General features: G+C 37.2%; 2 protein-coding genes across 2 annotated transcripts; both read right to left on the bottom strand.

Annotated features, from left to right (window-relative positions):
• Positions 1–4,359: 4,359 nt before the first annotated feature.
• On the bottom strand, positions 4,360–6,014 carry LOC113782142 (pentatricopeptide repeat-containing protein At1g05750, chloroplastic-like). Its single transcript, XM_027328055.1, has one exon. The coding sequence runs from the start codon at positions 5,753–5,755 to the stop codon at positions 4,436–4,438; it is 1,320 nt and encodes a 439-aa protein (XP_027183856.1). The 5' UTR covers positions 5,756–6,014; the 3' UTR covers positions 4,360–4,435.
• A 2,276-nt stretch (positions 6,015–8,290) lies between these two features.
• LOC113760612 (receptor protein kinase TMK1-like) lies at positions 8,291–11,913 on the bottom strand. The gene is made up of 2 exons (XM_027303264.1): positions 9,189–11,913; positions 8,291–9,009 (listed from the first exon to the last, which is right to left on the bottom strand). The coding sequence occupies exons 1-2, from the start codon at positions 11,584–11,586 to the stop codon at positions 8,507–8,509; spliced, it is 2,901 nt and encodes a 966-aa protein (XP_027159065.1). The 5' UTR covers positions 11,587–11,913; the 3' UTR covers positions 8,291–8,506.
• Positions 11,914–12,959: the final 1,046 nt, after the last annotated feature.

Genomic DNA, 12,959 nt, shown 5'->3' with positions numbered 1-12,959 from the left:
TGGACCATACATTCTAAAAAGAGGGAAGAAAGTTCAAAAATGTGGTTTTGTTTTCTCTCTTGAGATTCATTAAACCCTAAAAACTTGTAAAAATCGAATGCCCTACTTGAATGCCCATCTTATTTTGCCAAAGAAGTCACTTACAATTGTCTTACAAAATCTCTGCTGGCGCACCAGCCCAACAGGGCCATTAGTTACAATTGTTTTTGTTTTGTTTGTATCATTGTTCAATATTAAGGGCATTAAACAACTCCACTTTGATAGTAAATTGTTACTCTGTATGAAAGTTGCAATGTTACAACTCTCGGAGATTGCGACAAATTTTCTTAATCCAATACTTGATTCCACAATTAATGAAAAGCTCTTTTTAAAAAAAAAAAAATTCTTTCATTCTTTCTCGCATCCTTTCTCACACCCTTTCTACTGTTGGAGACAGAATTCAAACCCGAACCCAAATCAGTCTAATTGAACTAGCAAGCAACTTTTATTCAAGATATATATATCATCCAACAGGATGATCTAGGCAGTCTTTTCTGAAATTAATAGTCTAGTCTGCTCAGAGGTAATGCTATCATAAGTTACCTGGTTTTAGCTTTGGTAGTACAATTTTCTTTGTAAGTCTTGTGTCAGCTGTAATAGATGGCAAAGGCTTCTTTCTTTTTTTTTTTTTTTCTTTCCGTCGTTTCTCTGGCAAGGGAAGGCAGCCTCTCGCATGGAAGAACACTTTTGTCTCCCTTGCCGGAAAGAGGGGTGCATTGCATAGAGGTCTACTAGGGAAGAAAATGCCTTTCAATGCAAGATGCTCATGCTTATATGTAATGTCTTAATTATGTCGATGCAATTTATTTAGTATACGGATAAAATTTGTTGTTGGTATAGAAATAAACAAGTGTTTACAGTAAAAGATAGGGCGATGGTAACCAACTGCCAAATGGTAGAAACAATTAGAGATTAGCAATGAGAAAACAACCAGTTATATATAAAGAAAATTAAGGTTAAATTAATAGTAGTAATTGTGCACATTCTTTTGAAGCAAACTTGATATTTACTCTAATGACTTGCAGTCAATCCCCGCTTAGTCACCAGTGATTATTGAGCCAAGTGGTAAAGAACTCGATACTACTTAAGTAACGTCTCTACAGTAAGTTTTGTGGATGAAAAAAATAACGTTGAAAATATCTTTCGAAAAGAATCTGACAATGCTCGACTTTAAATTAATCGGATCCAATATGATCACCGGATGTTCGAGTTTACGCCAATTCTCTCCTAGTCCACAAAGGGATCCCAAAACTCAAAAACTAGTTCGAAGTAAACTTTGTTTGGCTTTCGTTTTAACGCTTCAAATTAAGGCAACTAAAAATTCAGAATGCTAGTCCAATTTCAAAAGGATCTCAAGCATCCATAATTAGTCTGCTGTCTCTCAAGTCGTTGATTAATTCCAAAAGGCATCCCAAGCATCCTTCATTACTCTGTTGTCTCCAAGTTCTTGATGAGATCATTGTTCGCTTTTTCAATCTTCAAAATTTTATCAACGTCTGCGTAGATCACCGCAGGGCCACCCAATCCTGTTAAGAGTCTTCCTGAATCTGCATGCCATGCATTAAAACCGGTGACTAAAAGGGCCTCTGCAAGCGGCAAAGACCACATCAATCGATCAGTCCCGCTTGATTTGGATATGATAAAAACAGCCATCCATATCCATATATACACACAAAGAATAATCAAATCTAATCATTGCGTATCAGTTGAATTTACTTCTATTGACAAAATCCCAGTTCACAGCTACATTTGTATAGCTATGTACCCATAAGATCTTTTCAATCTGTGCTCATATACATTGACTTTACACCCCTATGTACAGATTTCTTGTGTTCATTTCATGCAGCAACAACTACCCATTTCATAGTTTATACACAAGAATGGCAATACAGTAAAATACTGCTTTGATGTGAAGAGAATAATTTTTAGTATCTACTGAAGAGAATCCCAGATGAGATTTTCGTACGTCTACCAATTTGATTCTGAATTTAGTACATTTGAGAAAAAAGGCAAAATCTCCTGGAAAAAAGTGACAGTATATAATTTGTGAGCTTCATAGTCCACCGTACCAAAGTGGAATCTAAGCATAACAGAAACTGCAAGTTGTAAAGGCAATACATATCTGATTTTATCAGAAAAAGTTTCCATATGATCATGGCAAATGCTGTTAGGGGTGGCTGGCTGGGAGATGTCACCATTTCTCGAGGGGAAGCATAATGAGCTGGAGCAGTCGATATAGGATACATACACTCTAATCTTTATTGTAGAAGCCTTCGTTTTTTTTTTCTTCTAGCATTGAAGCAAGTTTTATTCCCATAAATTTTTTTTTTAAAAAAAGGTTTGTTTAATGGGTGTACAAAATGTTTCAAAGGTGTTAGTTTTTAAGAAAATTAAAGCTATATCAGGAAAGGGTTTAATTGCAATGGACAGATAATCAATTTGAGTGCATATATTGACATGGTGATCTTGGCATAAATTATGTGTACTAACACGTGTATAGGATATGTCATTAGAAAAGTCATTAGAAAGAAAAAAAAAAGAGCAAGTTTTTTGGAAAAATTATACTCTATAGGATATGTCATCCAGAACATAATTACTAATTAAATACACTTAATTTTGTATTTAATCCCTGGCTATTAATATGGGAATAAAAATGCTTAGATATGGAGGGTGAATCAGCATCTAATTATTGGTTAAAAACGAAAATGAAGCAGAATTGCTTCCATTCCCATCTCTAGTTGAATTAATCTCACACTCGCTAATATGTGCAGACAATTGCTAAATATGAAAGGATTAAATCATCAAAAATGATGAAACTTTGACAAGAATTTATTTAGTCGATGAACTTCAAATTCACCAATTAATTCAGTCATGGACATTTCCCATGGTTCTTGATACATACCTTGGGACTCTTGTGGCACGATATGATTTACTAGAGGAGAGAAAAACTTTGCTCGAATTGGAATGAGGGCCAATTAGAAAATAAAGAATAAACATTCAAGGATTAAATCGGTGAATTTTCAAATACTAGCATTAGAGCAGATGGATTAAAAAATTCTAGGGATATTTTTTGTAATACTAAACTAAATATGTTTTTCTTTTGAATAAAGATATAAAAGTTGATATTCCACGTACTTTCTTATTCTATTACAGTTCAAAAGAATTTTTATATAAAGAAAGAATAAAGACTATTTACCATTTATGCTTCCCAGCTTTCCAAAAGGGTTTTATTTGTTTTTTAGCCTCTGTTGCCTTTGCCATTCTTTTGATCTTCTTCCTTAGTTTTTGATCATAGAACTACGACAGTTCGATGAATTAGTACAACTGCCTCAATTCCAAATGATATAATTTGTAGTAATAAGATTCAAGTGCATAACCAAGCTGTGAAATTCCATAATTTCCAATCTGAATTCTACCTTATCCGTGATCTTGGACATGCAAAAGCAGTTTTTGTGTCATTAGTACTCGAAAGAATCATATGATGAGCCATGTGAAGGAATTCCTCGTTTCTACTTTATGTACTACGAAATGCGAAGACTTGATCCAAAAGTATCGTGGGAGGGAGCAGCATTTCAGTAATATGATGAAATCTAGATTGCAGGTTCATGCAACGGTTTGTTGCTTATAATTCTTGGAAGTTTTTTCTACTTGTGGAATCCATGGACAACATACTTCAGCCACATACTAGAATTAGACGATATGGACCTGACTATGGTGCAAGAAATCCTCACTATATATGTTGTACAAATTCTGGGAATTGTTACAGCTCATGCACAGACGATTAGAAGCAGTGATATGGATTACAGATAGATAGACAGACTCCAAATTGTAAAGATGATCTTGTTTTGGAGGCAGGATTGAAAAACAAAGGTTGGTAAGAGCTAAATTTTCCTTATCAGCGTCCTGAAAGAACAACAGGAGTGTTATTCAATGGTTTTCTGCACTTGAGAGCTAATAATGGTGATGATTTTTGTAAATATCTTCCACCTAATAAGATCATTGATTTTGATTCAAAAACTGATCATGTGAGTGAGGTTGCATTGCTGAAGGACTGCAGAAGCAAGGAAGACAGTGTCATATTTGGAGAGGTCATAAAAAATATCTCATTTACCATAATGGGGTAATTTATATTTTCCATCCTCTTAACTCTAGTTCATTCCTACCTCACTACTTATCTACTTAGAGGACCTCCATTGGCGGTGTAGGATTCCACTGAAATCTGTTTATGTTCTATGTTAACTTTCCTAGTATGCTCAAACAAGCTAAAGTAAGCAAGACAAAATCAAAATGGTGGACATTCTATCAAAATTTCATTTGTGCAACGAAATAAATTTCAAGGAGGGAAACAGATTCTGTGTTCTCTTCAAAAACATGAACATCCGACGTTACCAATGATTCAGTCATACTCGTACAATTCTGATAAATTAGTCTCTGGCATGTAACCTGATACTCTTAGCTCTAGCGACAACAATTCTAGCATGGCATAAACGTACTCTGTCTCGACATGGGATTTATCACCAGCTACAAATTCATGGATGACACCATCAAGCTCAATTGAACTGATTCCTGGTTTTTTCCGTACCCCAAGTGCCTTCATTTTCTTCCTAACATGGCTTGCCCCATGCCAACTTCCAAGTGCTGCATATATGTTGGAAAGCAATACATGATTAGAATCTCCTTCAGGATCCATTTGATAAATATAACTCATAAGCCTTTCAGCCAATTTGACATCCCCCTTGTTCCTACATGCTGCTAATAATGATCCCAATACAACTTCATTTGGCTTCATGGGCATGTCTTCTATCACCTCCAATGCATTTTCTAACATCCCTGCTCGACTGTATAGATCTACAATGCAGCCATAATGCTCAATTCTTGGAGAGATTCTATGTACCGTGCTCATTGTAGAAAACAAATTGAGGCCCTCTTTTACTAAACCTGCGTGGCTACATGCAGTGAGAGCTCCAGTAAAGCTCACAGCATCTGGTTCAAACCCATCCTTTTGCATCAACCAGAAATACTCGATTGCCTCCTCTGCATGCCCATTCATTGCCAAGCCAACAATGATGGAGTTCCACGATACCAAACTCCGTTTAGGCATGCTTTTGAACACTTGACGAGCCAAATCAACAGATCCACACCTACAATACATGTCAATCAATGAATTATTCACCCGAATGTTATCCCTCAGGTCACATCCCATCACATATCGATGCAACCATAGGCCTAAACCAAGCATTCCCAAATTAGCAATTGCAGATAATAAGGAGATCAAGGTTACATAATCAGGTTCTTGCCCTGATAACTGCATCTCCTGAAACCATACCAAAGCTTCCTGGAAAAGTCCTTGTTTCGAAAATCCACCAATCAAAGCAGTCCAAGTAATTGCATCTCTCTCAGGCATTTCATCGAACAGATTCACTGCTGCTTCAAAATCGCCATTCCTCATGTACCCATCAATCATAGTGTTCCAAGACACCTTGTTCTTGAACCCCATGTGATCAAAACACAATCTAGCCAGACCCATTTGTCCAAACTTGGAGTACATATCAATAAGAGCCGATCCAACCTTCACATCCCCTGTATCCAACCCGAGTTTTCGTGTATACCCATGAATAGCAGCTCCAAAACACAAAGCCCGAGCTGGAAAATGGGCACATCCAGAGATGATGCTCACAAAAGTAATGTGATTGGGTTCAACACCGGAGAGCCTCATGCGGTTGAACTCTGAGGCCGCTACGGATAACCGACCTTTCTGGCAATGGTAGGCAATCGAAGAAGTCCATGAAACTATTAGCTCATCAATAAGAGTATTTGGTTTGTTCTGGGTGGTCTTGAAGGTGGGTTGATGCTTTTGAGGACTGCCATTGACAGTGATGGTGTTGGGCGGTGGTGGGTTGGTGGTGGGATTATGGGGAAGAGGTGGTGGAGGGAGTTGGTTGGCGGTGTTTGTGGTGGCCGTGAAGGCGGGAAGGCTCATAGTTTAAATGACCGTTGAAAATCCCAGTTGGTGGTTCCATGGGCACAAATAAATGGGCAATAATTACAATTTTTTTGGTTCACCATTTTTTTTTTTTGGTTCACCATTTATTTTGTATGAATAAAGTCAATTTATCCCCTTGAGCTTTGTCTTAAGTTAAACTAAATTTTTAACCGATGATTCATCTTAAAAGATATGTTGATTAATTCTTTAAAACAAAACAAAAAAAAAGAGTAATTGTGGTATAGTTAACTATTGAAAACCAAATTATAATGCCTATCATGAAATTTTTGATAAAGCATTTATTGACCTATCTATTGATTAAAATTGAAGCTTTTAGTCATGGTGGCTACTGTTACAGGAAGAATTAGACCAATTAAGGTAATAGGGGCATAACGTCACTTCTTTATCAATCTACTAAATGATCGGCTAAAGTACATACCAAGTCCTCTAAATCAATATGTAAATAACGTTGTAGACAGATTTTAAAATGAGGTAGATTCTGATCAATAGCATATTTAGACATTTGGTTCTGTTTGGTAAAACTGAAGTTTAAAAAATGAAATCTGAAATCTAAAGTATGATCTATTTTGAATGTCAGTACTATTTAATTAATTCAGATGTTCTATTTTTTGTTGTCAGACTTCATCCGAACATGTTAAGATCTGAACCGCTTAAATTTAAATGTTGAATTGAATTTTCAACCAAGGTCTAAAACATAGATAAGGTTGGTAGATAAGGAGAAAATTTTCTGTACAAACATTTGGATAATATTTCAATTTTTTTTCTTAACTATTTGTTTGCTACAACAACATTCAATTATTATTTTCTAGTGGATGAGAGGGACCACAAGTATAATAGAATGACCATCTCTAGAGATTAGAACCACAATTTGACAAAGAGTTAAAAGCATTTGGACTTGAGTTAAGACATTATTGTTAGGAACACAAGGGTTGTGGCCTAGCAAAGTTGATGGGTCTTTTCACCATCAACTGAAGAACAAGAAGGTTATCTGGCCTTTAACTAGAATGGCTTCGAAAGAGTTGAAAGGAGTTGTACGAGTTTCAGTCACATCTGGGCAAAGGTAGGTGAAAATCTCACATTGTGTCAAATTTGAAGACGAAAAATGATGCAAGCATTGGCAAGCCAATCCATGGACAATATCGTGAAAAAATGAGTACCAGTTTTTTACTGCTACTTAGTAATGATAATAGGTCTCAAAAAGTATTTAAAAGTATCAATTTGGATTTTTGTACCTTATCGAAATACTACTATAAAGTTTGAATTTTATCTGAATATATATAAAGTCTTGAGTAAATATTTACAAATCATCCAGTTCTCTCACCCACGGTGGTCGTGGCCCTGAGTGTTAAATACAAGAAGCAACTGGCAGAATTCAATCATGGTACTTTCACTTCTTGATGGTGGAGCTGCTTGACTCCAACAAAGCTTACAAGCATATATAACAGCAAAAGGGCATCAATCCAAACTAAATTCTTCCACGTTGTTGCCTTGAAATCTCAACCATTGAATGAATGCTAGGTCTAAGCCCCATGATTGAAGCTTTCAAGAATAAGCAATGTGACTGGTCTCTGTAGCAGTTGAATAATGTTCAGAAGATGGCAATGGAAGTACAAGACAATGAGACACATAGATCCCACAGTCCTCACTAATTAAAACACCTTGTACTCATATGGAAAGATGCTGTGGAATCAATTCTACACACTGGACCCTAGTTTGTTTGGCGTATTTGGGTGGTAGGTGAAATGTCCAAAACTTTCTCTTCTTCTTATCCTGATTCCTATCTTTTGGGATCATCACATATTTGTGAAATGCCACTTCTGCATAGTTATATTAACTTTGAAAGTGAACTCTGCCGACATTTTTTTTGTGTGGTAGCAGAACATCCACGCAGTACTAGGACAGAATTCTACTAAAGCCTCCAAAAACTAACATTAAGGAGTTGAAGAAGTTAGACCACATCGGCAGAACACTTTTAAGGTAGTTTTAGTCTTGTCAGAAACGACAGTTGACAACCACATTCTGCTGCTGTATATCAAGCTTGATGTTGGACATTTTCAAGAGGGGTGCATGAAAACCTGTTCAAGAAATTTTCTATAACGGTAGCTCGAAATTTGAGCAGGACTGATGAGTCTAATTTTAGGAAGAGTAGTATATACTGCAAATGCCCGGGAGCTAGCTGTGATCACCTATAAAGCTGCTCAATTATGCAGTTCTGAGTTAAAGACCATCTAACACAACAAAAGTGTAGAAACAACAATTGCAAGTTGAAACTTGACACCACCTGAATGAAAACTTTCAAGATAATGTATTGTTCAAATTAAAAGAAAATTTGAACATAGCGTATGGATTTCTCTGCGTATCTACATGAAAAACAGGTTGCTTACCAATATTAACATAGAAGGTGCAAGCACCTTATTTGGAGGAGAAACCAAATAAAGATTTGCAGCTAGTAGCTATCCTTGACTAGCGCGCATCGGTGCTAGTAAATGAATCTGCAAATCCAGCTGGTTTAGCCGGAATACTTCCCTTGCTATCTTGACTAGAACCAGTAAAATCTTTCGTTTCTTCTTCTTGCCACCCCTTCAACATCTGAGGAAGAGGTAAACTGTAATCAATGCCCCCATGTTCGTCTGTGTCTTCAACGGGCGTCCATGTCTCAACAAGTGGAGATAGCACATTAACTGCATGCCCCATTTCAGGGCGATGATTTGGATCTCTTGCAGTGCAATGTCCAGCCAGCTCTGCTACAGTGAAGACGCTATTGTCAATATCTCCTTTCATATCAAGAGCTGGATCCAAAGAAGCAATAAACTTTTCTTTGTCTGACTTTATTTGCCAAAACCACTCGGCCAAGTATCGATTTTCCTCTGAGCGTTGCTCATCAAGTGCTACTAAGCCTGTCAATAGTTCCATCAACACCACCCCAAAGCTGAAGACATCAACTTTAGTTGTGATTTTCCCTGTGACTGCAACAACAAAAGAATATGATTATCATACACGTCCACAGAAAGAAATTAACATATTTAAGTTCTCTGATCGTTTACATATGACTACCAGCAGCATCTCAAATTAACATCGTTGACTTTAAAATGAATAAAGAGAAAAGGAAATGGAATGCTAGTAAAAGACATTTGTACTTCCTTACCAGCATACTCGGGTGCAAGGTATCCAAATGTTCCTGCAAGCTTCGTTGCAACAGACATCTCTCTGTCAGGAGCCAGCTTCACCAATCCAAAATCAGCAACTTTTGCCCTAAAACAACCATCCAAGAGAATATTTGCTGATTTGAGATCTCGATGAATGAAGCTTCTGTGAGCCAAACTATGTAGATATTCCACACCTCTTGCAACGTCTAAAGCAATAGATAACCTTCTTGTCCATGATAAAGGTTCTAGGTTCAGGTTCTTCCTCCGAAAGAGATGTCTACTTAGAGCCCCTTGATTCATATATTCATAAACAAGTAGCCTCTCATTTCCTTCAATAGAGTAACCGAGAAGGGAAACCAGATGACGATGCCGGACCTTGGAGAGAACTTCAATTTCTGCCTGGAATTCCTCCAAAGCCTTGCTGGTAATTGTCCCAGCTTCCATTCTCTTCACTGCTATATGAGTTCCATCTTCTAGTACCCCTTTGTAAACTGCTCCAAAACCTCCGCGACCCAGCTCATTCTCTTCAGCAAAATTTTTAGTCCCACTACGAAGGATCTGAACTGAGAATCTAAGGTTTCCATCCTCAATAATATGAGCATTTTCTACTCCAGCACTATGCTTACTTTTAGGACTGCTTTCAGTCAGAGAGTGACCAGTATGATCAGAGACTGTGACCTTGATGATGTCATCTGATTGAGATGGATCCTTAGGGTGGACAACGATGCCACCAGTAACAACTTTGGTGCCTTTCCTCTTTTTGATGCAGTAGATACCCAAAGCAATTGATAAAAGAACAGAAATAATAGAACCTGCTGTGACTCCCACAACTAAATCTAGATTGGATCTTTGAGGACCTTGTGGTTTATTTTGCTCATTCCCAGCACTAGGAGATCTAGCGGTTGAGCCTCGAGAAGGGGAAGGTGGATTATCTGATGATGGCTGTTGATTATCACCAGATGGGGAAGGAGGGCTGTCTGTTGGTGGAGGAGATGGTCTAGGTTTTTTACCAGGAACCAATCCAGGATTACCATTAATCATCACTTTCACACCATCACCGAATTTTGGCAATGGTGAACCAAAGTTATTGTCAGTTATATCCAACAATCTCAAATTCTTCAATTGAGTTAAATTTGAAGGAACAAGACCATGTAAATTATTTCCAGCCAAGTGAATCTCAAGTAATGAACTTAAGTTGGCAAGCGAAGGACTAAGTGTACCATTAAGCTTAAGATTCTGTAGATTTATAACAGAAACATGACCCTGTGGATTACAAGTGATTCCCCACCAGGGTTCCTTACATGGATCATTCCCCGTCCAGCCAGAAGCAAGATTAGCTGGATAGTTCAAGCCATGAAGAAATTCCAAAAGGGCATTCACTTCAGGAGCGCATAACTCACCAGGATTTGATTGACAAAAGGAATTTGAACTATAGGTAAAATTTGCAGCTTCAAATTTAGGAATAGGACCCATAAGCATATTATTGTTCAAATCTAAAGACTGTAGACTCATACTAGCCAAGCTCTGAGGAATTAAACCAACAAGATGATTTCCATTCAGGTTCAGGTCTCTCAATGAAGTTAAATCCCCAATATTATCTGGAATTGACCCTGTAAATTGATTTCCATGAAGCCATACCTGAGATAGACCGACCATGCTTGCAATCACAGTAATGGAGCCAGTCATTCCACCACCATCCTGATCATTCAACCAAAGAATCTGCAAATTTGAACCACCAAAACTAGGAGGTATCTGACCGGATAAGTTGTTATATGACAGTTTCAAAGCACTCAAAGATGCTAATTTACCCCAAAAATCGGGCAATGGTCCAGCAATATTGCAAGTTGAGCATGAAAAATTTGTCAACTGAGCAGACTCCTGCAGCTCAGGAGGAATACTCCACCCAGTGCTAGCATTGAACGGATTTTGATCCAGTGCTAAAACACGAACACTACCTAGCCCATGAAAGAAATCCGAAGGGATTGTATCAAATTTATTGTTATCCAAGTATGCAAATTGCAAGTCAGATAATCCACTAAAACTTGGCAACTTTCCCTTGAAATTATTCTTCTGGAGGCCAACATTTTGCAACTTAGCTAACTGGTTCAAGTTCTGAGGTAAAGTTCCACTTAAACCCATGTTCTGGACTTGAATTTGTGTAACTCTACCCCCAGAACAGAACACATGAGGCCATGCAGGAGGGCCACAAGGGTCATTCCCTTTTGCAGGCCATTTCAGAAGATCTGCATTGTCCAAACCATTCCTGAAATCATCCAAAATCTTGAAATCATCCTGGTTTGTTGTGCCTAAAACCACATTGAAGAAAAGGGTTGGAAGTATAATGGCTAAAAAAATGTGAACTTTCTTTTGATCAGCACCCATTTCCATATGGACCATATCTAACTATCCTTGCATCATAACAAGTTTGTCATACCATCCCATTTTTTTCCTTTCCTTGCTTAAAACAAGAAAACCCCAGGTGAAAAATGAAGAAAATGCTAAAAAGGTGCAATTTTGGGTAGCAAACAAAAAAGAGTTCTTGGGTTTTGGTATTTCTTCAGGGGAAAGATGGTGGAAGCCCAGATCAGAAAATGTGGGATGGAGGAAAGAGAGAGGGGTTTTTGGGAAGATTTCCTCAAGCTTTAGGGTTTACAATCCCTTGAGAATTAGATCAATGCCTAAAGAAGAGTAGAAATCTGAGTTCTCTTTTGCCTTTTCTCTTCCCTCCCTCCATCTCTCTCTGTTTTTGTTCTATTTCTAAGTGCCTATGTCCTTTTCTTTCTGGCCCTCCTTTTTTTTTCCCTGTCCTTGTTCTATTTCTTTCTGGCCTTCTGTTTCTTCATTTTTTATTTATTTCTTTTTCCTTTTTTCCGTGTAATTTCTTAGATTTTGTTTTCATAATTAGTCAAAAAGATTAGAGGGATAATTGTGGTAGGAACTTGGATAATTCATTTCTTAATGCCGGATTAAGATATCAAATAGTATCAAACAAGTGTTATATTTTCAAATATTAATCTACTTACATCATAGATATATTTCACATCACAAAAAAGTGTTACGATGTTATTCTAACAAATTTTTCCAAACGATCTTTACCAAATTATCGATATCTCATACAAGTCAATAGAATCACAAAAAAACTTGAAACCTGAGGGAATAAAAGTCGTAGGTTCTAATTTACTTATTTCCTCTCCGCTTTTTAAATAATCTCGCCCTTCTTCGGTTAGGAAAAAAATTAAAAATAAAGAATAAAAGACTTTTCTCCCCAACAAAAGTCAGAAACCAGCTAAAAGCACAATAATAACCGTCATTTATTTATTTGGTTTGCTTTTCCTCCCGTGTCATTAATATTGCCATGGGCTAAGCATGATGAGGAGTGATGAATGATGAATGGCGATGATGATGGAAATGGTATGCCGTAGGGCGGTAGGGGTAGTAAATAAAAAGAAGTCTGGTTGTTCAGTTATTTGTAGGTCCCATTTGGACTTTTCAAATTTAGGCAGAAGGTCCCAATGTCCCATACGGAGTTAACCCGTCTGATCCGCGCTCATCAAGGGCCAATTTTTCTTGCCACTCCCACTCCTAGCAAAAATATCTTCTCACATACTTTTTTTTTTCCAAGAAAACCGAAAGAAAAGAAATTTGGTTTTCAAACAAGATGGCCTGATTTTTGACAAAAAAAAAAAAAAAAACAAGATGGCCTGATTGCTCACTTTCTTTTTTTTTTTTTTTCTGAGGATGAAATAAAGATTCCATTCATTCAAATTGTA

The sequence above is a fragment of the Coffea eugenioides genome, chromosome 1 (genome assembly GCF_003713205.1).
Source record: "Coffea eugenioides isolate CCC68of chromosome 1, Ceug_1.0, whole genome shotgun sequence".
NCBI lineage: Eukaryota > Viridiplantae > Streptophyta > Magnoliopsida > Gentianales > Rubiaceae > Coffea > Coffea eugenioides.
This window is presented reverse-complemented; position numbering and strand designations above follow the sequence as displayed.

Bases quoted from the DNA above. Each gene is read 5' to 3' on its own strand.
- LOC113760612 (XM_027303264.1), bottom strand. From the start codon at position 11,586: ATGGTCCATATGGAAATGGGTGCTGATCAAAAGAAAGTTCACATTTTT. The intron at 9,010-9,188 runs GTAAGGAAGTAC...TTGTTGTTGCAG, and splicing joins CCTTGCACCCGAGTATGCTG to TCACAGGGAAAATCACAACT.
- LOC113782142 (XM_027328055.1), bottom strand. From the start codon at position 5,755: ATGAGGCTCTCCGGTGTTGAACCCAATCACATTACTTTTGTGAGCATC.